Genomic DNA, 24768 nt, shown 5'->3' with positions numbered 1-24768 from the left:
TTTTTGTTTATTTTCATAAGATCATTATTTTCTTGCTTAGTAACTGACTTTCTCTGAAGTACAGTGCACCTGGAAGTAGTGAACATTATCCAAGATTTTAGTAGTTTCTTAGATAATATTTCCAAACTTAGAATATCTGAAGAATGGTCCCATGTAAATTATACTCTAATAGATTTTCCCAATAGACTGTTGAAAAGGATTTCAGAGTAATTCCTTAAAACCTAATCCCCCCCCCTTTTATTTTAAAGATTTATTTTTCTTGGGAAGTCAGATATACGGGGAGGAGGAGAAAGGGGAAGAAGATCTTCCGTCCAGTGATTCACTCCCAAAGTGACCACAATGACTAGAGCTGAGCCAAACCGAAGCCAGGAGCCAGGAGCTTATTCTGGGTCTCCCACATGGGTGCAGGGTCCCAAGGTTTTTGGGGCCGTGCTCAACTGCTTCCCCAGGCCACAAGCAGGGGGTTGGATGGGAAGCAGGGCTGCTGGGCTACTGCACTGGGCTCAAAACCTAAGTTTCTTAGCCAACTATTTGGGGTAATTTAGAATGTGAGTCCCTCTCCTCTGCTTGATAGTTATTTGGTAATATGTATTGATCTTTGATAACAAGTAGTTGGCATAATGCTATTTTCTTGCTTGATATAAAGCTCTTTGTATTAGCTCTTTTAGCAATGTTTTGGTTTTTTTTTTTTAATTACTACTCCAAAATTAAAGTATGAGAGCCTCAAATTGTCCCTCAGAATAAATGCTACCTGAGCCCCCTAATTACTGCTATAACTTAGTTATAAAGCATCAGTTTGTTGCAGACTGTGGTACTGTAGAAGGAAGAAGATAAGGTATGGAAGAACCAAATGTCTTAGTACTTAACATCCTCTTCCTCGCCACTTGCCCAGAACCTGCATAAAACCCTGCTACTTCACAAGTGGTTCAGACACTTCACAGCTGATGTACGTAAGCATGCTCTGTAAACTCTAGTGTATTCTACGTTAAAATAATCATGATTTTGATATATGTGTATTTGGTAGGCAGAGAGTGAGAGCGACAGATCTTACAGCTGCTGGTTCCTGCTCTGGTGCTCACCTGCAGGGACTGCATCTTGAGAGGACTTCTCCAAGCTCCCCTGTCAGGTCTTCCTCCCAGTCACAGATCTTGCACACACCGGTGGGTTCTTGGCCTAGCCTGACTTGGCTCAGCTCTTGTCCTGGCAAGAACAGCAACCTTGCCCAAAGGGCCTACATCCATTCCAGTTCTTACTGTTGGTAGCTACAGCCCAGGCCTGCCTTGTCCACTCCCAGACCCAGCTTTTGCATGTTTCAGTTAATGCCTAGATCTAGCCCAGCCTGTGCTACATCTACCCTGGCTCCTGCAAGCATTAAAAAGTGTTGGAGTCGGGCCCGGTGGCATGGCCTAGTGGCTAAAGTCCTCGCCCTGAACGCACCGGGATCCCATATGGGTGCTGGTTCTAATCCTGGCAGCCCCGTTCCCATCCAGCTTCCTGCTTGTGACCTGAGAAAGCAGTCAAGGACGGCCCAAAAAACCTTGAGACCCTGCACCCACGTGCGAGAGCTGGAGAAGATTCCTGGCTCTGGCTTCAGATCGAATCAGCACCGGCCATTGTGGTCACTTGGGGAGTGAATCATTGGATGGAAGATCTTCCTCTCTGTCTCTCCTCCTCTATGTGTATCTGACTTTCCAATAAAAATAAATAAATCTTAAAAAAAAAAAAGTGCTAGAGTCTAGCCCAGTCTAGCACATCCCATACCAGTCCACACCCATGCCAAGGGATGCTGCAGTCATGTCAAGCCCAGTTTGTACCCCCATTCCAGCCATTGTCAAGGATGGGAACCTTAGCCAGACAAGGATGTCACCTTAGCTCCCCAACCAGGCTCACTCCTAGCCACAAACCTTGTAAATGCTGGTATTTGCTCTGGCCCAGCCCAGCATAATCCATCACCTGGCTCGGCCTGTGCCATTGGATACTGCAGCCTGGCCTGCCCTAACCCCAGTCCCAACTTTCAGTGGTGGATGCTGCAGCCTAGCCCTGCCCAGCCTGCCTGTATTCCTGGCTTTCTTGCAAACCAGTAGGTGTGATAGCCTAGCCTAGCCTAGCCCAGCCTGCCCCAGAGCCAGTCTACACACCTCCTGACAGTTGGAACACACTTGTGTACAGGCCCCCAGACCCTGTCTGCTGCTGCGTGAGTGCCTGCCCCCCACATGTCTTACACACACACACACACACACACACATATAATAGGCAACTATGCTGGCACACTAGTACAATTAACAGAAACTTGGTTTTAACCAGGCCCAGGATGCCTGCCATGTATTAACTACTGTTCTTCCAGCAGTGTAATACTTGCCTAGGTACATTGCAACCTCAGCAGTTGCCTACAGTTGGGGTGCACTTGTATCTCTGTGTCCTTGGAATGAATATTCCAAAAATGAAGTTAAAGTGCTTTTCCAAGAAATTTAGATAATAGCCATACCCATTATCCCCAAATTAGCCATATGCTCTTTTGTGATCTCTCCCTCTCATCCCTAGGCAACCAGTCATCTGATTCCTGTTACTATAAATTACTTACTTTCTCTAGAATTTTATGTAAATGGAAACTTAAGTAATGTGTTTTTCTTTCACTGTTAATTCATTCTTCCATGCTGTGTGTTATCAGTAGCTTTTCCTTTTTATTTTTGAGTAAGATTCCATTATCCCAAAATACCACTGTTGCTGTGTCTGTTCACGTTTCAGTGAACATTTGGATTTTTCAAGGGTATGACTATTAAAAATAAAGCTTCCATGAACACTTGTATGCAAGTCTTTGTATAGACACAAACTTCTCTCTGATTAAGTATCCGGGAGTAGAATGATTTGGTCATATTGTAGGTAGCATATGTTTAATGTTTAAGCAGTTGCCAAATTAACTTTTCTAAGTGGTTGCATCATTTTCTATTTTAACCAGCCATGTAGGAGAAATCCAGTTGCTTCACTTCTTTACCGTGTTTGATATAGTACATTTTTGTAACTGTAGTCAGCCTTGTAGATATGCTTTGTTGTGGTTTTAATTTACATTTCCCTGATGGTTAGCGATGAATGATGTACTGAACATCTTTGCATGTGCCTCTGCCATCCCCTTTCTCACTTGGTGATGTGTCTAACCCATTGGCTAATGGTGTATTGAATTATCTTTCCATTAGAAGCTGTAATGATTGTGTGTCCTAGATGCATCTTCATTGTCAGACATATTTTGCAGTAATTTTCTCCACTGTGTAGTTCACCTTTTCATTTTAGTGATGGTGTCTTTTGGATGGTGTCTTGAAGAGCAGAAGTTATTTTTTAATGAAGATCGCATTTTTTCTTTAATGGGTTTGGCTTTTGTGTCGTAATTAAGAAATCTTTGTTATACCAGTATCATACAGCTCTTTGCTCATGTTTTATTCTAGAAGTTTCATATTTTTAGCTGTAGCATTTGGGTCTGTGATCATGCTGTGTGAATTTTTAGTATATGTGCAAAGCATCAAAGCCGTCCTTTCTTTATACTTTTTCTCCTTCCCTTCCCCCTCTCCTCTCTGGCACTCTTGCTCATTCTCCTCCTCCATTATCTGTCTGTCTGTCTACTTGACTATAATTATTCAGTCCTTCTGACATTACTTGCTAAATAATATCCCCATCACACTCTCTTGGGTATCTTTATTAAGTAATACTTTTAGACTGTGTGGTATATGTTATACCCATATTCTGATTTATCCATACTGCTTCACTTATCTATTCATTTATGTCTTTACATCAATACCACACTGAGCCAAAGCTACTGCTTTATAACAGGTCTTTAAAGTTGGTATTATCTCTAACAATTTTTTTGTTCAAAATTTTTTTTTCTATTTGAGATTCTAGTTTACAGTGTGCCTTTCTACGTAAATTTTAGGAGTTTTATTTTCAATTGCCACAAAAATCATTTGTTGTGATTCTGTTGGGACTTCAGTATGTCACTGAATATCGTTTGGAGAGAACGGTCACCTTAAGAGTATTGTCTTCCCTCACCTGTGAACAGTTTCTCTTTCCATTTGTTTCGTCTTCTTTTCTCTTAGCAGTGATTTGCCTTCAGCATATAGCGCTTACACTTTGTCTCTAAGGTCTTAGTTATCTTTGTTATTCCAGTTTCTGATTATTGGCAACATAAAGAAAAAGTACAGTTTGTATTTGCTATATTGACCTTGAAACCTACAGCTTTGCAAACTTACTTATTGATCTTAGTAGCTTACTTTTCCCACATTTTTACTGTTTCATCTTTTTGCTTGTCTCCAATGTGTGATGATCCTTGGTAGTCCCTTTATCTAGTGTGTGTGATTTTAGCATTATTGAAATTTTTGTGTGTATATGCAAGATTTTGATATCTTGTGGGTTTCACTGTATGTGGAAGTGAAGATGGGGAGTTGCTTTCCCCAAATGTTAGAATCTGTAGGTATCTCGTGGACCTCTCAGTGTCTCCAGAGAAGGGCCCTCTTAAACTCTCTTCAAGGATTATTTATCTTTCTTTCTTCTGAATCTGTTGTTTTATATTTTTTATAAAGATTTGTTTATTTGGGGTCAGTGACATGGCTCTGCATGCTGATCCTCCACCGGCAAGCGCCAACATGCCATACGGGTCCCGATTTGTGTCCTGGCTGCTCCATTTCCCATCCAGCTCCCGGCTTATGGCATGGGAAAGCAGTGGAGGATGGTTCAGGACCATCAGACCCTGCATACCTACATGGGGACCCAAAAGAGGCCTCTGGCTCCTAGGTTCAAATCTGCTCAGCTCCTGCCATTGTGACCATTAGGACAGTGAACCAGCAAATGGAAGATCTTTCTCTCTTCTTCTTCTTCTCTGTGAATCTGCTTTCCTAATAAAAGGCAGATTTTATTTTTACTTGAAAGGAACATTCACAGAGAAAAGAAGAGACAAAAAGAGATATCTTCCATCTGCTGGCTCATCCCCAAATTGCTGAAATGGCTGAAGCTGGGCCAGTCTGAAGCCAGGAACCTGGAACTTCCTCATGTTCTCTCACATGAGCACAGGGACCCACCACGCAGATCCCCCTCTGCTGCCTTTCCAGGCTATCAGGGAGCTGAGCTGAATCAGAAGCCAAAACTCCAGCTTGCACCTATATGGAATGCTGGAGCCTCAAATGGAGGCCTAACTTGCTATGACCGTGCTGCCAGCCGCTGAACTTACTATCCTAAATAGATTGTAGTACCCGTGTTGAGTTTGACTTTGACTAGAGTTTACAGAAATGATGTTTCAAATTTCTGAGTACTTGTTTTTATTGTGGTTTTAATGTTTAATTGTTTAAAATGCTACTTACATAATTTTGTCTGCTCTAGAGTTGGCTGAGGATCTATTTTTGCAAATTCCCTATTGATTCCAGAAAAGGTAGTTTCTGTCTCTTTGAGAACACTGAGCTAGATTCAGATCCAGTAGCAGAGTGTCTCAGCAGCCCATCATAACAGGAAGGGAGACTGGATGTGGGTATTTACAGGGTGCCTGTCTTAACCTGCCAGCCCGATGCCTCACTGTTCCTGGCCACAACCAGGGAGCCCCCTCCCACAGCAAACTGGTTTATTCTGATTGATGCTCCAGAGCTGTTGTCTTTCAGTTCTTTGTTTCTTTAAATAATTTTTATTTTCATCTGAAAGGTAGAGTTACAGAGAAAGAGTCTTTCATCCTCTGCTTCACTCCCCGAATGGTCCCCAGATGCTGGAACTGGGCCAGACTTGTCAGGAGCCAGAAACTTCTTTCTGGTTTCTCATGTGGGTTCAGGGAGCCCAGGCTGCTGGGTCCACCTCCACTACCTTACAGGCACATTAGTAGATAGCTGGGTTGTAGAGGAGCAGCCAGAAGTGGAACAGTGCCCACAGCGGATGCTCTGTTGCACATAGAGGCCACAGTGCTGGCCCTGCTTTGAATTTCTTCTTGCTTGGGGAGCCCTGTCTATGTTCTCTTTGGTCCCTCTGATTCAAGGAGGCCCACCCGTAAGTGTGGCAATCGCTTGCATTACTTTTTAAAAGAATTTTTTTTAAGGATTTATTTCTTTATTATGAGAGAGGCAGATTTACAGAGAAAAGGAGCTAAAGATTCTCTGTCTGCTTGTTCACTCCCCAAGCGGCCACAACGGCCAAAGCTGAGCCCATCCACAGCCAGGAGCCAGGAGCTTCTTCCAGATCTCGCACATGGGTACAGGGTCCCAAGGCTTTGGGTTATCCTCCACTGCCCTCCCAGGCCACATGCGAGGAACTGGATGGCAAGTGGAGCAGCCAGGACACAAACTGACACCTCCCAGGTGAGGATTTAGCCACGAGGCCATCAGGCTGAGCCTCTTTTGCTTTACTTTTAAGTTCTGTGTTTTACCTGTTCCACTAATAATTATCCCTAACACATTCTGTAAGCTGAACACATAAGCCACCATAACTCATGTGGGAACCTTTGTTACAGTAAGTCCCCCGTCCCTCTGCTTTTCTTTGTGCAGTTGTTGCTGTGCGGAATTGGCATTACAACGTGCTGTTCACACTGTGAGCCTAGCAGCATGGTAACATACAGATGCTGCTCCTTAGTGGCAGCAGCCTGTGAGTCGCAGTAAGTAGTGTGGCAGTTCAGCAGCGTGTAGCACGTGCTGCATTTTTCCTCCAAGGGACAGTAGAGGGCTAGGGTCCCGGAAGCCAGCAGCTGTGTGCGTTTTTATTTATTTAATATTTTTTATTGATTTGCTAGCAGTGAGCTCGTGATCATCAACACTACAGTTGGTGCCTGAATGAATCTTAAGTAATACATGCGTTTTTCTCCATAGGACATATCACAACATTCTTACGCTAAGTCGTACCTCTAGTACTAACCCTTGGGAATCATTTTTTTTTTTAATTTACTTATTTTTATTAGAAAGTCAGATACACAGAGAGGAGGAAAGGCATAGAGAAAAATTTTCCATCCGCTGATTCACTCCCCAAGTGGCCGCAACGCCCGTAGCTGTGCCGATCCAAAGCCAGGAGCCTCTTCCAGGTCTCCCATGCAGGTGCAGGGTCCCAAGATGTTTTGGGCCATCCTCGACTGCTTTCCCAGGCCAAGCAGGGAGCTGGATGGGAAGCTGGGCTGCTGGGATTAGTACCAGCACCCGTGTGGGATCTGGCACATACAAGGCGAGGACTTTAGCCACTAGGCTACCACACCGGACCTGGGAAACATTTTAAACAGCAAAATCACCAACAAAAAGTACAGGGAGATGATGACACAAGTCCACAGAAAGGATGCTTGTGTGGCGTGTGAGAGCGGGAATAAGGCAGGGTACCCTGCGGTGTCACCTCACCTTGAAGCGTGTGCTTTGAGTGATATGTCTGAAAATGATGGCAGAAATACTTAAATATTGACTTTGGGTTGCAGATAAATTTTAGCAGGATTAGAGTTATGAGTAATAAGAATCACCTGTGATTATTGCTTTATACAGGTAGCTTTTGGATCGGGTAGGAATTACAAAAATGCATGTATCAGTGTAGTTACTTGTTCCATTGTTCTTCACTCATGTGGATATTTTCTGGTTTCTTCCACATCAGCCCTCACTACTTCTTGTATTCTGCTCCATTAATGACTGATTCTCTCATGTTTTGTGTATCTGGGAAAATCTCACTTTTCTCCTTCATTCTTATAGCTTTGATGGGCCTAGGATCGTTGGTTAGCAGCGTTCCTCTTTCTGCATTTTCACTGTGTGCCCTCAGTGAGTTTGAACTCCTAAGTCCACGGCAGAGGTCACTCCCTGGTCCCTAACAAAGGGAGTGTCTTCTCTTTTTGTGTTGGAGATTCTTTGTCTTTTGACCCAGCGTGTGTGATGTGCCTGAGACTGAGTCTATTTAGTGCTTGTGCATCTTCTTGGATGTGTGGATTCTTGGTCAAACTTTGGAAAGTATTTCTTCATGTGTTCTCTGTGCCTCTGTATCTCTCCTTCCAGGTTTCTTCTTTTTTTTTTTTTCACTTTTCTGGTGTAATTTGGTTCTCTGTAGTGATTTTGATGCTTTTCATGTCCTTCAGACTGGACAATCTCAGTTTGTCTTGTCTGCAAGCCCACTAACTGTGCCACTCGAGTTGGGTGAGCCCTTCTCGTTAATCTTTCATTCAAGTTACTATACTCTTCACTGTAATGTTTCTATTTTTATTATTTTTGTCCTTTGGCTGATATTCCCTTTTTGTCATGATATCATTGTCATAGTGTTCTGAAATTCTTTATATGTGATTTCCCTTACTTTTCCTTTTTTGGTAAACACATTTTTTTAAAATGCCGTATTTTATGCCTGGCACGATGGCTCAGTTGACTAATCCTCTCCATTCAAGTGCCCGGATACTGCATGGGAGCCAGGTTGCACCTAACTCCCTGCTTATGGCCTAGCTAGGCAGTGGAGGATGGCCCAAAGCCTTGGGACCTTGCATCCACATGGGAGGCCCAGAAGCTCTTGGCTCCTGGGCATCAGCCTGGGCTAGCCCTAGCCATTACAACTACTTATAGAATGAACCAATGGGTGGAAGATCTTCCTGTCTCTCCTCCCTATAAATCTGCCTTTCAAATAAATAAATATTTTCAAAACACCATATTTCTCCCTTTTAAAAGATGTATTTATTAATTTGTAATGCAGACTGAAAAATCATCCATGCACCAATTCACTCCCCGAATTTGACCTTAGGAATTTGATCTTCCTTTGACCTTAGCAGTCAAAGCTCAAGCCAGAGCCGGGAACCTGAAACCCTGTCCAGTCTCCACGTGGGCCTCTAGGACCTGCATACCTGAGCCATCGTCCACTGCCTCCCAGAGTGTGTGTGATGAAGAAGCTGGGCTGGAAGCAAAGCACAGGACTTGAATCAGTACAATTTAGTCCACTGCACCACAGTTTTAAAATAAATTCACTTTATTGTTCATCCAGTCTCCAGAAATATTAAGTATGTCTGAACCATACTGTTACATTTCTTTGAATGCCTCATAATTTCTTTGTTGAGGAAAGATTTAAAATGTTACGATTGGGGCAGACATTTGGTGCACGGATTAAGGTATCATTTGAGAGTCCCACATCCTGTAGCAGAATGCATGGGTTCAAGTCCTGAGCTGCTTCTGACCCGGCTTCCTGCTGATGTACACCTCAGGAGAGGTGATGCGATGGCTTGAGTGCTTGGGTCTCTGACAAGTGAAAGACTGGGTGAGAGACCCGGAGAATGTTCTGGGATCCTGGCTTTAGGCCAGCCCAGCTCTGACTGTTGGAGCCAAATAAGGAAATGAGCCCAGGAAAAGAATCTCTTGTTTGTCTCTCTCTAACTTTCAAATAAGTGAAAAAAATAAAGCACTGTACTCATATTTAAATATTATAATTAGATTTCCCCACACCCAAGCATATATTCTTTTTGCTAATTTTGTTATTCCTGTTGCTATTTGCTCAGTACATTCCCTGGTTTCATTCTTTACTGTGTGGTCACCTCTAGTGTTTGGCCCTTGAAGTTGCTTCATTTGTTTAGTCATCCACTAACCGTCGAGCTTTTGTTAAGTGCCAGAAACAACTTTCCCACATGTTACCAAGGGAGTGAGACAGAGCAAGAGCGAGAGAGCGAGAGAGAATGAGAGAGGGTGTGTGTGTGTGATCTGAAGCAAGTCCTTAACACATGAGCAGTTAGTTACACCTGCAGCTTGGCCTTCACTTTCTGTGTTATCAGTTTCAGAGTCAGCTACGCAGGAGGTTGGGAGCCTTCTCCGATGTGCCCTGGGCATTCACATGGTCTTTTAAACTGTCTGATAGTCCACTTTTAAAAGCCCCAAATTAACATCTTATATCCCGGTTTTCCTCTTTACATGTTTTGGCCAGCTTCTTGTTAGCCCAAACTGGTCCCTGCCTCAGGCAGCTGCAATTTTTTTTTTTAATTTTATTATTATCATTTTATGATATAGGTCCATAGGCCCTGGGACTTATCTTATCCCCTCCTCAATTCCTTCCCCTTCGCTGAGTTCTCCTATATCATTACTATAGTATAATTCTTCATACACAGTCATATGTCCATCATTGCACGCATAGACAATGGCAGAGTCCAGCATCCTATTGTCAAGATACAGTAAACAGTTTCATTGGGAGTCCATCTTTGTCTGGAAGTAGAGATGCATACCACATTGTATCTCACATCTTGATATGATAGTCTTCATTACATAGTCACTATACATTCCCTTAAATGAAAAGCCATAAAACAAAATCTACAACAGAAAGAAAACAAAAAAATCAACAACACCATGAAGTTAAATAGCATGCCACTGAATAACTAATGTGTCACTGACGAAATGAAAAAGAATATCAAGAAACTTCTTGAAGAAAATGGTGCTACTGTATGATCTATAAGTCATTGAAGAATTTAATCAGAATAAAGTGTTTTGAAGAGATGAAACTAACAACAGAAAAATCAAATTGCATAATATAGTTTCCGTTGATATTTGTTGGTGAAATGTGTCTTCTGTAGGCAGTAAATAAATGGGCATTGTTTTTAAATCCAGTATACTAATCTATAACTTTCAATTGATGAGTTTAAGCCGTTTACATGCAGGGTTAATATTGAATGGATGGTAATTTATTCCTGTCATTTTAGCAATGGGTTGTTCATTGATTTAGTCTTCTGTTGTTATTTTACTGGGATGTTCTTCGTATTTGCCTTTGATTTTGGTAGGCTCTATTCCTTTTCTCTGTTAAGAGAACATCTTCAAGTATCATTTATAGGGCAGGTTTGGAAGAGGCATATCCTTCTAACTTTACTGTGGAAGAATTTTATTTCATTTTCAAAGACAAAGGAAAGTTTTGCTGGGTACGTTATCCTGGACCAACAATTTTTTACTTTCAGAATCTGGAATATGTTGCTCCATTCTGTTCTGGCCTACAAAGTTTACCGTGAGAGATCTTCTGTGAGTTTAATTGGCAATGCTTTATATGTCAGTTGATTTTTTTTTTTAAAGATTTATTTTTATTATTTTTTCATTGGAAAGGCGGATATACAGAGAGGAGAGACAGAGAGGAAGATCTTCCGTCCGATGATTCACTCCCCAAGTGAGCCCAACGGGCTGATACTATGCCGATCTGAAGCCAGGAGCCTCTTCCGGGTCTCCCACGCGGGTGCAGGTTCCCAAAGCTTTGGGCCGTCCTTGACTGCTTTCCCAGGCCACAGGCAGGGAGCTGGAAGGGAAGCGGGACCGCCGGGATTAGAACCGGCGCCCATATGGGATCCCGGGCGTGCAAGGCGAGGACCTTTAACCACTTGCGCCATGGCGCCGGGCCCAGTTGATTTTTTTCATGTGCACATTTAAGGATCTTTTCCTTATGTTCAATTGAAGACAGCTTGATTATCATGTGTCGTGAAGATTACTTTTGGTCAACCCTATTGGGAGTTCTGTGCCCCTCTGGATGTTGTTTCCCAATTCTTTCTCTAGATTAGGGAAATTTTCCCTTATTATTTCATTGAATACAACCTTAATCCCAGCTTCTCTTTCTGCACCTTCGGGAACTCCCGTAACTCTTATATTTGGCATTTTAATATTAAGTGTCTTTCAATTCTTGAATATTTTTTTAGCTTGATCCAGCTCTGCTTCCAGCTTTTTGTTTGTTTCCACCTGGTGACAGGAAATATCTTCTAATTTTGAAATTCTTTCTTCTGCCTCCTTCATTCTATTTTGGAGACTCTCTATGCTTCTTTTAATTTGCTGCACTGTATTCTTCATTTCTGATATATCAGTTTTCATTTGATTCATTTCCAGTGTGACATGTTCCTTGAATTCCTTGAATGCCTGCTTTACGTGCTTCTCTTTGTTGATAAGAAGTTTTATAACAAGTGTTTTGAATTCTGTATCCCCCATTTTCTCGATGTCTTCCTCAGTTAACTCTGAGGTTGGCATAGGGTTTTGCTCCTTTGCAGGGGAGTTTTCAGTAATATTCATTGTGCCTTTGTCTCTTCTTTTGCTCTTGATCATTGTACTTCTGGTTAGCAGTCTTCTTCTTGGGGCAGGTTTCTAAGCTGTGTCACCCACAGGTCTACAATGCGATTTTACTTATTGCAGTTGGTACACGGCTCTTGTTTTCAGTCACTTGTGCCACTCCCTCCAGTGAATTCCAGGTCTGGGTTCTTAGTTAGATTTCCACCGTGGTCTCTGTAGTCCCAGCTCCTGGCTCACCACTCTCCACCTCCTTTGATACTGTGCTTAGGCTGCACCATTGTCTGTGCAACCTATCTCCCACTTCCGGTTGGAGCAGGTCCAAGGATTAGGGAGACACCAGGTGTCCTATATAGCTAGGTTGTTGGTGGTGCTGATCTTGACGAAACCTGTTGGACGTTAGGTCTGAGGGCCACACGGACCTATTTTGACCCATACGATGCCAAAGTCAGTATTATTTTCCTGTGGGACCAGTGCAATGCACTGAACTCAGCGAGTTCTTGCCAAGCTCAACGCAGCTCCACACTGTCCCCACAGTCTCAAAGCCTTTGCCACACTGTACAAAATCATGCTTGATGTGCCACTACTACAGTTCTTGATCTGCTGGTCATCAGGTCTTGGGTGGAGCCTGTAGAATGCCATGTTGTTGCAGTTCACTGAGCCAGAAATGAGTTCACTCCCAGCTCAGTGCATGCTCAATTCTGTCCATAGCTCTTGCCTCCTTAAGCAAAATGGCACCCGATTCAGCTCTAGGGGGCTGACTGTTTTGTGAATCCACCTTGTTCCTGCACTGCTCGTGTGGGATCTGCTGTTCTGTCTCTACTCTTGGTCAAATCAAACAGACCAGCAGAACAGGCAGTTCTTTGTCTGGGTTCACCTCCTGAGCTCCCGGTAGATGTCACTTCCCAACTGGTTGCTGGTGGAGTTCCGGCTGCTGGTGGAGTTTAGATCATGGCTCGCTGAATGCTGCTGGGGAATCAGTCACTACAGCACCTCAGCATTGTGTCTGCTGCTTTCCTGTGCCTGTCAGTCTTCAGGTACCATTCTGCTATTGTTCTGTCCCCTCCTGTTTCCTGGAATGTGCCCTCTCTGCTTCACACTTTCTAATATTTCTGTTTGTTTGAACATGTCCTTCCCCTGTTCTGCCATCTTGATTCTCCATGCAGTTGCAATGTTAAGCAAGTTGCCACAGGTTGCTCCTGAGGGGTGTCCTCGGAATGGAGCTGTTCTGAGCAGTGTTGGCTGCATCACCAGATAAGGTTCTCCACAGAACTGCCATGCAGATCACACTTCTGGTTGTTGGCAAGAAGGTTTATAACAAGTGTTTTGAATTCTGCATCCCCCGTTTTCTCAATGTCTTCCTCAGTTAACTGGAAGTCTAAGATCACCTGTAAGCAGGTTGATTTCCCCTGAGCACCCCTCTTTGGGCTCAAAGTGGGCCCATTATTGCTGTTTCCTTCCATGACATTTTGTGTGTGTGCCCGCGTGCACACATCCCGGGCGTTTCTCCTTTTTTGTAAGGACACTAGGTATATTGAGTTGTGGTCCTATCCTAAAGTCCATTTCGCTTTAATTAGCTTTCAGAGACCCTACTTCAAATGCAAAGGAAGTTAAGGCTTCAATAGTTGAACTCAGGGGGCGTTGTTTAGTCCATAACAAGGGAGAAGTATGCATTATAGAATATGTACATACTAGTGAACTGATATCGTGTACTTTTAACTCTCATCAAATAATTTTTTAAAGATATCTGTAATTGAAAAGGCAGATTTACAGAGAGAAGAAATAGAAAGATCTTCCAACAGCTGGCTCATTCTCCTAATGACCACAACAGCCAGAGCTAAGCCAATCCAAAGCCAGGAGCTGCTTCTGGGTCTCCCATGGGGGTACAGGATCCCAAGAACTTGGGCCATCCTCCACTGCTTTCTCAGGCCGAGCCGATTGTGGGATTGAAAGCGAAGCACTGGGACACAAATGCCCATGCGAATGCTGATGTGTACAGATAGAGGATTAGGCTGTAGAGCCACTGCGCTGGTCCTTCATGGAGTACATTTTAAAAAAATTTTTAGGAAAAGCAGTGTATTCTATTTCAAACGTTGTTTTTACTTCCAATTGTAACTCTCAGAGGTTATTCCAGAAATACAAAGTGTCAGCTCTGTCATTTTCTTATTCAGACCTTTTGCTCCCTGTGTCCCTGTGTCATTTTTAATCTCTAAAGACCCTTGATGAGGTACAGGTGAAGTGCGGTGTGCTGTTACTGCGGTGCAGGCAGGTGGAAAGGGCACCACCGCGTCTTGCCTATTGGGGAGTAGAGTGTCTTTGTGCTGCTCTTTGTGCAGCACATCTCACTTATTTAAATATGTATGTCAGGTGGGCACTGCTTCCATTTTGTGTACTAAATATTTAAAAGGCTGGTTTCTCTCTAGGTTTCATGACTAAGTAAAGATTTGACTACAAATTCTGTAATTTTCTACTCGCATCTTGGTGTGTCATTTCCCACTGTTGCGACCACTGCTGTAAAGTCAGGTAAATACAGAAGTGACCGTGTGTGGGCAGCACGGTCGCAGGCGTGTTGTCATCACGCTTCCTGGCCTACAGGAATTACGTATTTCCTCGTAGTGAAGATCTAAAGGTGTTTTCAACCACTTACAGTTTTACTTGAAAATTCTAAAGACATTAAACACTGTCATTTTTATTAAATAAGTTGTTTCATTTCCTAATTTAAGTTACTGGGAACTCCTCGTTAGCTATATATCAGGTATGAGTTGAATCATTTTTATTTTTCCCTGTGTATTCCTGTCTTGATTTAATAACAGCTTTTTCTTCTATGTTCTGGACATTTTTCTCACGTTCGTCTTTGTTCCTGATTTAGTTACTGTGGTGTGAGTTGTGTGTCCAGAGATGTCATTTTATTTTTACCTTTGGTTGTGGAAATTTTCAGTGTAACAAAAGTAGATAAAATAATGTAATAAACCCTGTGAACTTTAATACTTATAACTACACGGGCAATCTTGTTTTATCAGTTCCTACCTATTTGTCCCGTACAGCTCCTGATTATTTTGAAGCAAATTCTGCACATCATAGTTTTTCATAAATACATTAACAATAAATGGGATAGACTTAAAAATACCCCTATTCCTATTCCTGACGATAACATTTACCTGGCCATCTGCAGTGAGTGTAGCTTATCAGAAGTTTTCAAACAAATCATAGGAAATGAATAGTGCAGAGAAACCATTGTGGATTTCAAAAATGTTTCACAACCTCCCCACCTCCCCCCACAAAGAAAACACCCACAGCCCTTATCTTTGAATTCCGTTCTCCCACAGACTTAGTGAAGCCCTCTTGTATTCCTGAGTTGTCTACAGATTTGAAGTTCTTCCTGTCTCCACCCTTTGCCATTCTCGAGTCTGTTCTTCAGAAGCTGTTAGCGGGAAGGCATCCGTTGGTCTGCTCTGGCCCTTGCTGTGGGCTGAGCCGGGACCCTGCCTCACAGCCTGGCCGCTCAGCCTGCCGGGAGTCATCTTCTAACAGGGTCACTGGGAGCACTGGGTTTCCTCTGGATATTCACCACTTTTATTTAAGAGAACCCCAAAAGCTTTTTGTTTGGTTAGGCTATGTAGATTACTATCTAACTTCCTTTTATTAAACATTTAGTTATTTATTGCAAAGTCAGATATACAGAGGAGAAGAGGCACAGAGAAAGATCCTCTGTCCTCTTGGTTCACTCCCCAAGTGGCTGCAGTGGCCAGAGCTGAGCTGATCTGAAGCCAGGAGTCAGGACCTTCTTCCCGTCTCCCAGTAGGTGCGGGGTCCCAAGGCTTTGGGCCATCCTCAACTGCTTTCCCAGCCACAAGCAGGGAGCTAGATGGGAAGTGGGGCCGCTGGGATATGAACCTGCACCCATATGGGATCCTGGCACATGCAAGGAGACAACTTTAGCCACAAGGCTATTGTGCTGGGCCCACTATTTAACTTATTTATAAATTAAAACATAAGATATTTCAATAGCCTTTTCATTTTTGTTTTAAAAATTTCTAACAAATTACAGGTTTCTTATAATTTTTTTTTCATGATACAGTCCATAGACTTGGAGAATTTCTGTTTTACCATTCTCATTCCCCTTCTTCCCACTGATTCCCCCATATTATCACAGTACTATAATCCTTCAGTAACAGTCACAAGTACATCATTCTGCCACACTCCAAACATTCAGCTTTGGGCCTGGCATGGTAGCCTAGCAGCTGAAGTCCTCACCTTGCACATGCCTGGATCTTGTGTCATGATACTGTAACAAATAAGACACTATAAGGTGCATTAGAGTGACATCTTTAGAGCTAAAAGGAAGCTCTGTCATCATCATTTCCCCATGAAATCAGATTTCTCCTCCGAAACCTTGGAGGTCGGTGGACAGTAAGGTTGATAATGTTTGAAATGTAGAAGGGGAAAAAATCAGTGGGATAAGAAAGTTATGTCCATCCAAATTGCCCCTCAAATGTAAGGGGAAAATTTATTTGAAAGGCAGAGTTAGAAGGAGACAGAGAGAGAGAGAGAGAGAGAGCTTCCATTTGACGCCGTTCAATTCCTTTCCTTCCTGTCTGGAGTCCAGTGCGTCCTCTGTTTTGTTTCTTTATACAGCATAGAGTGCATTATTGTGCACTGTTCTGCTCTGTGCTGGGGAATGCGCTTGGATTTGTGATTTGGTAACTCTTACGCAAACTCCCTCTATCTCCCCCCACTACCTACCTTTCTTCTTTTCTAGCAACTGTGCTAAGTTTAGGTTGACTTTTTTTTAATGTGTGATCCCTAGGATGGTATTGTTTAGAAGTGCGGCCAGTGTAGGGTTCTTAAGGTTATTAGAGCTGTGCCTTGGAAGATAGTCCTTCTACAGGTTTTTTGTTTTTTTTTTAAGATTTATTTTTATTTGAAACACATTTGCAGAGAGCGAATACTGAGAGTCCTTCCATGTACTGGTCCATATCTCAAAAGTCTGCAGCAGCTGGAGGGAGCTGAGCCAGTCTGAAGCCAGAAGCTTCTGCTGGATCTCCCACATGGTTGCAGGGTCCCAAGGCTTTGAGCCATTGACTACTGCTCTCCCAGGCTGTAAGCAGGGAGCTGGTTGTAAGGTGGAACAGCCAGGACACAAACCAGTGCTCAAAAGGGATTCCAGCACCATGGGCAGAGGATTACCCTGATATACCAATGCATTGGCCCCATGGATTTCATTCTTTACAGCTTAATAATATTACATTGTGTGTAAATAGCACATTTTCTTTATCCATTCATCCAGTGATAGGTTGATTCCACTTCTCAGGTAACGTTTTACTGCTGCAGTGAACATCGGAGTGCAGGTGTCTGAGAGATTGGTTTTGCTTCCTTAGGTAGACACCCTGGAGAGTGATCAGTGGATCAAATGGGGGAACTCTTTACTCTTCTCAGAACCTTTCATATTGTTCTCCATAATATCTGTACTGATTTATGTTCAGCCAACAAAGGTAAAAGTTCCCTTTCTCCATGTCCTTACCAGTTTGTTATTTTTTTTTGTCCTTTTGATAAATAGCCATTTTAATTGGAGTGAGATGACGTCTTATGGTCGTTTTGATCTACATTTCTCTTGCCACTAATATTCAACATTTCTTTATTTGTTGGCCACTTATGTTTCATCTTTGTACTATCCAGGTTTTTCACCCACCTCTTAACTGGATTGCTTTTGTTGTTGAATCTTTGAGTTTTGCTATATCCTGAGTAATTTGGTATGTCCTAAATAATAACAGTAATAAATGAATACTCCTACATATTCATTAATCTGTCAAATGAATCATTTGTACACGTATTCTCCAATTCTAGAAGTTGTGTCTTTGCTGTACAGTGCCATCTTAGTTTGATAAATCCAACTTGCCTGTGCTTTTGAGTTCTTATCTAAAACTGAATTATTATTATTATTTTTTTTTTTTGCCAATAGTGATGTCTTGCAGTGTTTCGCCATGTTTTCTTCTAGGAGTTTCGTTGTTTCAGGTGTTAATGTTTAGGTCTTTAATTCATTTTGAGTTGATTTTGTTTATAGGGTACAAGGTCAAAGTTGGAGATGGATTTTTTTTAAGATTTATTTATTTTTATTGGAAAAGCAGATATACAGAGAGAAGGAGAGACAGAGAGGAAGATCTTCCGTCCAATGATGGTTCATTCCCCAAACAGCTGCAACAGCTGGAGCTGAGCCCATCTGAAGGCAGGAGCCAGGAGCCTCTTCCAGGTCTCCCATGCGGGTCCCAATGCTTTGGGCTGTTCTTGACTGCTTTGTCAGGCCACAGCAGGGAGCTGGATGGGAAGTGGGGCTACCAGGATTAGAACTGGAGTCCATATGGGATCCCAGCGCGTTCAAGGCAAGGACTTTATCCACTATGCTATTGCGTGGGGCTGGAGTTGAGTATTTTGTTTCAGTCTTCTGTATGTGGTTATCTGGTTTTCCCAGCACCATTTTTTGAAGAGACTGTCCTTTCTACCATGTATACTTTTATCAAAAATCAGTTGACTGTAGATGCAGGGCTTCATTTCTGGAATCTCTCTTTTGTTTTTTGTTGTTGTTGTTGTCAGTTCCAAGTTGCTTTGGTTATAGTAGTTCTGTAATATGTGTGTCTTACAGTCAGATAATATGATGATGCTTTTTGTGGTGCTTCCTTTCACAAGATCATACCTTTTGTCTCAAGATTGCTTTGAATAATTGAGGTCTTTTGTCCCTCCCCTAGTCTGTGAAGAATGTCACTGGTGTGTTGATGGGAATTGTTGAATTTGTAAATCACTGTGTATAATATGAACATTTTAAATAATACTGTTTCAATGCATGAATATGAAAGGATCTTCCATTTTGTGTGTGTGTGTCTTTAGTTTCTTGCATTATTGTCTTGTAGAAAATCTTTCACATCCTTGGCTAAATTCATACAAAGGGAGTGACATTGTGGCATAGCCAGTTAAGCCTCCACCTACCATGCTAGCATCCCATATGGGTGCTGGTTTGAGACTCAGCTCTTGGACTTCTGGTCTAACTCCTTGATAATGCCCCTGGAGTATCAATGGAAAACAATTCAAGTGCTTAGGTCCCTGCAAGAAGACACTCTGGGCTTCAGACTTGTGCCTGGCCTGGCCATTTGGAGAGTAAAGCAGCAAACTGATGGATGAGCTCCTCTGTTCCCCTCACTCCCTTCTCCTTTCCTCTGCCCTCCTTCTTCCCCTCCTCCCCCAGCCTTCTCTCCCCCTCCCCCTTTCTCATTTCTACCCCTTCCCTCTTCTCCCTTCCTTTCTTCCTCTCTCGCCTCCTCCTATAATCCTGCCTTTAAAGTAAATGAAAAAATTTATGTGAAATATTTTTGAAGCTGTTATGAATCAGATTGCTCTTACAGTTTCATTCTCTGCAGGTTCTTTATTGATTTATAAACATACCACTGCTTTTTACCTGTTGATATTGTAACCTGCAACCTCACTGAGTTTGTGCAGAGAGGAGAGCCGCAGTTGGGCCTGGTAGAGCAGAGGAGCTTCACTGAGGTTTTGGTCAAAGGGGAGAATCTTTGTCACTATCAGATAAGACAACCAGTCCTATGTTGTGATGAATATAATTAGGATTTTCTTTGGTGACTTAAAGATGCATTTTTACTGAAATTCTGTTACAGCTTGTGAAAATTTCAAACTAGAGTTTTCTAGAAAGTATATGCTAGACAAACCCTGAGTTTCTAACAGTATTGAATATGTAATATAGTTGAAGATTGCCTATAAAGAGTCTTTAAGACTAACTTGTGGATTTCTTTTTTAAAAAATAAACATAACTTTTAAAAAAGAATCAGACACAAGGAAAAGCTGGTTATTTAGTAAAATTGTAGTGTTTTAATTTTGAAACGTGTGTCAGCCCTACTTGTGATGTTGGTGAAAGTGGCAATGTATGTGGGGTAGCTCAAAGCGTGTAGCAGGATCTTGGATGGCTTATTTAGGCTTATCGAATGTTCTGCATAGGCCTCCTGGCAAACCTTTGAAGAGTAGCCTAAAGAAGATAATAGTCTCTTAATAATTCGGTTATGCATTTTAAGAATCTAATCTAAGTGGTGCATTTTAAGAATCTAATTTGTAAATTTTGCATAATGTATCAAAATATTAAGAATTGATGTTATTTTATTGTGTTCATTATCAGAAGAATTTTGCTTTAAGGTGTTTTAAGTCTTTGTTGTTTGTTATGTGTATCAGAATATAGCACCATAATAATTTCTAATCTAGCAATTTAAAAACACTGTACACATTTACCATGTACTCCCATAGTGTTAAGATGGGCCTGGTGTTGTGGCCTAGCGGCTAAAGTCCTCACCTTGGATGCACCAGGATCCTGTGAAGCTACCAGTTCTAGTCCTGGTGGCCCCGGTTCCCATCCAGCTTGTGACCTGGGAAAGCAGTCAAGGACAGCCCAAGGACTTGGGACCCTGCACCTGTGTGGGAGACCCGGGGAGCTCCTGGTTCCTGGTTTTAGATCGGGGCAGCTCCAGCCGTTGTGCTCACTTGGGGAGTGAATCATCAGACAGAGGATCGTTCTCTCTCTCTCCTGTCTGAATATCTGACTTTGTAGTAAAAATAAATAAATCTCTTTTTTTTAAAGATTTATTTATTTATTTATTTTTTATTGGAAAGGCGGATATACAGAGAGGAGAGACAGAGAGGAAGATCTTCCGTCCGATGATTCACTCCCCAAGTGAGCGCAACAGCCGATGCTATGCTGGTCCGAAGCCAGGAGCCTCTTCCGGGTCTCCCACGCGGGTGCAGGTTCCCAAAGCTTTGGGCCGTCCTCGACTGCTTTCCCGGGCCACAGGCAGGGAGCTGGATGGGAAGCGGGGCCACCGGGGATTAGAACCGGTGCCCATATGGGATCCGGGTGTGCAAGGCGAGGACCTTAACCACTGTGCCACCGCGCCGGGCCCAAAATAAATAAATCTTTAAAAAAAAAAAAAGGAAAGAAAGATCTGTTGCCAGGAGGGAAATGCATTCTGCAGGACTCATAAGATTGACACTGTAGGAGTCATAAATAAATAGACGTAAGAACAAACCTTAAAGTATGATTTTTGGGGGGGGGGAGTGGTTAGCCCTGTGGTACAGCAGATGCAGCCACCATCTGCAACGCTGGCATCCCATGTGGGCTTTGTTTTGAGCTGTGGTTGTTCTGCTTCCAGTCCAACTCCTTGCTCCTGAGAAAGCAGGGAAAGATGGCCGGGTTGTGTAGGTCCTACACCCACATGGGAGACCCGATGAAGCTCCTGGCTTCAGCCTGGCCCAGTCCCCACCCTTGTGGCCATTTGGGGAGTAAACCAACAGTTTCTCTCTCTCTCTCTCTCTCTCTCTCCCTCTGCTTGTGACTCTGCCTTTGAAATAAATAAATCTTTGCTTAAAATATGATTTTTGATTCTTTTACTGTTATGTGTTTTCAGCAGTTTTTCGACTTTGAACATATTTCATTTTATAAAAATATATTTAGAGTGCAAGAAAGGCAGAGAATGGTATTATCCTAGCATTTAGTGTTATCCCAGCATGTAACGAACTGTGCTGAGTTCAACCATGCTGTCAGGGTTGATAACAATATCTTGTGTGTTTTAATCTATGCTGCTGTCTGTTGGAGCTGCTAACTTTGTTTAAACGTTTGTTTTTCTGCTCCTCCCACCTCTCCTTCCAGGTACTGGATCCTGAACAAAACCATAACTTCACAGATCATTATCTAAACGTGGCCTTTGATCTTTCTCAAGTTCTTTTTATAGCCACTGCCAACACCACTGCTACTATTCCACCTGCTTTGTTGGACAGGATGGAGATCATTCAGGTTCCAGGTACGTGACTTATAAAGAAAACTGCTATTTGATGCATCTTGCCTTTCTGAGCATAACACTTTTTTAAAATTTTTTTTCCTTTTTTTATTATATTTTTGTCTATCTTTACATAGTTAATTACGGTTAAAAGGTCCAAGGGCTATAGGAAAGATGGTAAGACTATGATCTCCATATTGTTTCCTTCATGTATCTGAGGTAAAGGGGAACAGAGGGAGAAGCCCCACCCAGTTTCCCACCCACTGAGCATACATAACTTAGAATCGGTCATGCTATGAGGGTTTGAGTGTAGAAGTTCACTGGCCCATTCAAGCACCCTCCTGTTACCTGGTGTCCCTGCATGGGCGGGGCGGTGGGGGGCAGTGGCTGACTAAGCTCACAGATAGTAATGAGTCGTAATGGGGATCTGTTGAGTGTTTTTTCCCATTTGCACATACCTTTAATAAATTTTAATTTATAATTTAGGCACAGTAAGACATTAACATCAGTAATTAATTTGAGATCCATGTTCAGCTTAGCTTCTTACCTATCCAGGGCTAAGCTGTTTTTGTTTTTGGTTGGTTGTTTGCTTGTTTGTTTGTTTCCGATAATCTTTACAAATTGTTGGTTAGAGCAAAAAGGATCAAGGGTTATAGGAAGGTGGGTAAGACCATTTTTTTCCACATGTTTTTGTATGTGTATCTGGGATAAGGAGGGAGATAAAGGAAGAAGCGTCACCCGACCTCCCACCCATCCTAAGGTCCCCAACATGGGACATGCTCCAAGGGCACTGCTCAAGTGGTTTCGATAGTTCAGCAGTTCTGAATTGCTGCCAGTCCCACCATTCCAACCACGATGAAATCTCTCCAGAATCCACTGGCGGACATGGTCCATCTTAGAGTCTCCGTTTGCCCAGATCCTCAGTGCCAACACATGGCTGGGACAGATGAGCGATTTGTTCTGTCCTCTGTCCTCTGTCGTGGTACCAGGTGTCCTCTGCAGGCCTTTTCCTCCGTGTGCACTTGGATATACTGTCCACTGTTCCGTCTGAGCCTCTGAGGAGGCTCAGCTTTGGCACGTGCACTCCCTGGTCAGACCATGGAACTTGAAATGTACCTCATGACTGGGGTTCTGAGATCAGCAGTTCAGGTGGAGAGATCCCCAGCTCTCTAGGAAAATGTCATGTCTTCACTGATTCTGAGTAAGAAGTACCTCCCAAAGGATAGCTAGACTCTTTCCTTATTACACATTTTACATGAAAGTGCATGGTGCTTCTAAATTCCTCTGCCTTTTTAGTTGAATCTTTATAATAGTTACATTATTTGTCTTTACCATGTCCTCATTGAAGTCTACAAAATACTTTTATTATTTACTGCAATAAATGCTAGTTTTTTTCTTTTGTCCTATTACGTGGAATATCAGTAGGTATTTGTTAAAATGAAATAGAGCAGAATCTAAATGTATTAAGAGAATCTAAAACCATATAAATGCACTTTTGTATTAACCTTCAATGCCTTATTTATTTAGTGAATGAGTTATATTCCTCAATGATCTGCAAGTCCTGTAGGTTCTTATATTCAGTGTTAAAATACAGTTCAGAGTAAAACTTTGGTTGTGTGCATTACTTACTAATATAAGTAATGAGACTTAGTTGCTTAGAAACTCTAAATCAAGCAGAAAACCCCTAAGATACAGTAATGGAAGTAAAATAGTCTACACAGCTGCTGATTTGGGTGTCCTGCTTTCTGGCTTTCCTGGTTTTTTGTCCTGATTTTTTATTCCAAATTATATCAATTCATATTTTTAATTTTTGCTTGTACAGTGGAAAGGGAACACTAGGCAGAATTTACCTTGAAGAGCTTAAAGACAAAATGAATTTTCACTTATTCAAAATATTAAATCAGTAAGCACATAAACTCTTTTAAATATCTCAATATATGTGAGAATATATTTTTTTTTCAACCCAAAATGTAAAAGCAAAGGTTTTTATAGGAAAATTTTAGTTCTTATTTTGCTGCTAAAATTTACAGTTTTAATTCTAGAAACAATTGTTTTGAAACTCATCCTTCAGTCTTGTTTTTGAAGACTCCTTAAATGCTGGGATGCTTCCGGATCCATTGAGTCTTCATTTGGTTTATTTACAAGGCGTGGTGTTATAGGAGCTTTGAGAATGCGTACAACACGGGATCTCTTGCTTTCCAGGGTACACCCAGGAGGAGAAGATCGAGATTGCCCATAGGCACTTGATCCCAAAGCAGCTGGCACAACATGGACTGACCCCACAGCAAATCCAGATCCCTCAGGTCACCACTCTTGACATCATCACCAGGTCAGTCAGCCAGCTGAGGCTTCGTTCATGTTGGAGTGTGAAAACGAGATTTATTTTATTGGCGTCACCAGCATTCCCGTCTCCCTGTCCCATATCTGTTGATTCACGTGAGCTCTCAACTAGGCAGGAATCCATACAGCGTTTAGAACTTCTTCAAAGTCAAGCACCTTTTTTGAGCTAGAAATTGTTTTTTTCATTTTTGGCCTTTTTTGGGGGGGGTGGGGAGTACTTTTTAGAAATTATTTTGTTTGAAGGATTGATAGATACAAGAATTCCTCCTCAGTTAGTCGGGAGCTTGATGTAGGTTGCAAGGACTCAACTACCTGCCACTACCAGGGTATGCATCATCAGGGGGCTGGAAGCCGAAGTGGAGTCTGGACTTGAAGCGAGGCAATCTACTGTGGAGTGCGGGCAGCTCGAATGGCATCTTAACACCAAACAGCCACCCCCAGAATTTCTACTTTGCCCCAAATACACTGAAAGCTGTTGAGTTCCCTTAAGACCTAAAATGATAGTTTGAGACATCTGTTTTAGGTTATTTGGATTTTCTTTTCTGAGAGATCTTTAAAACTCCTTTAGAGTTTTGGCTCAGATTTAACCCTGGAATAATAGAGAATGTGTTTCCCCAAGTTTGCTACCAAGTACTTAAGCCTGAGTCAAACAGTGC

General features: G+C 42.3%; 1 protein-coding gene across 2 annotated transcripts in view; it reads left to right on the top strand.

Moving 5' to 3' along the window:
• The window catches only part of LONP2 (lon peptidase 2, peroxisomal), a 114708-nt gene that overhangs the window by 49065 nt on the left and 40875 nt on the right, over positions 1-24768 (top strand). For both annotated transcript variants that reach the window (XM_040982747.1, XM_040982746.1), the window contains 2 exons: positions 21646-21796; positions 23975-24101. In XM_040982747.1, the coding sequence (XP_040838681.1) occupies positions 21646-21796; positions 23975-24101 (278 nt within the window). The remainder of the gene's footprint in view (positions 1-21645; positions 21797-23974; positions 24102-24768) is intronic.

This window comes from Ochotona curzoniae, unplaced genomic scaffold, assembly GCF_017591425.1.
Source record: "Ochotona curzoniae isolate NIBS_2020 unplaced genomic scaffold, NIBS_Ocur_1.0 contig_3622, whole genome shotgun sequence".
Lineage (NCBI taxonomy): Eukaryota > Metazoa > Chordata > Mammalia > Lagomorpha > Ochotonidae > Ochotona > Ochotona curzoniae.
Note: the sequence above shows the minus strand (reverse complement) of the source record. Positions and strands in the feature narration are given on the sequence as shown.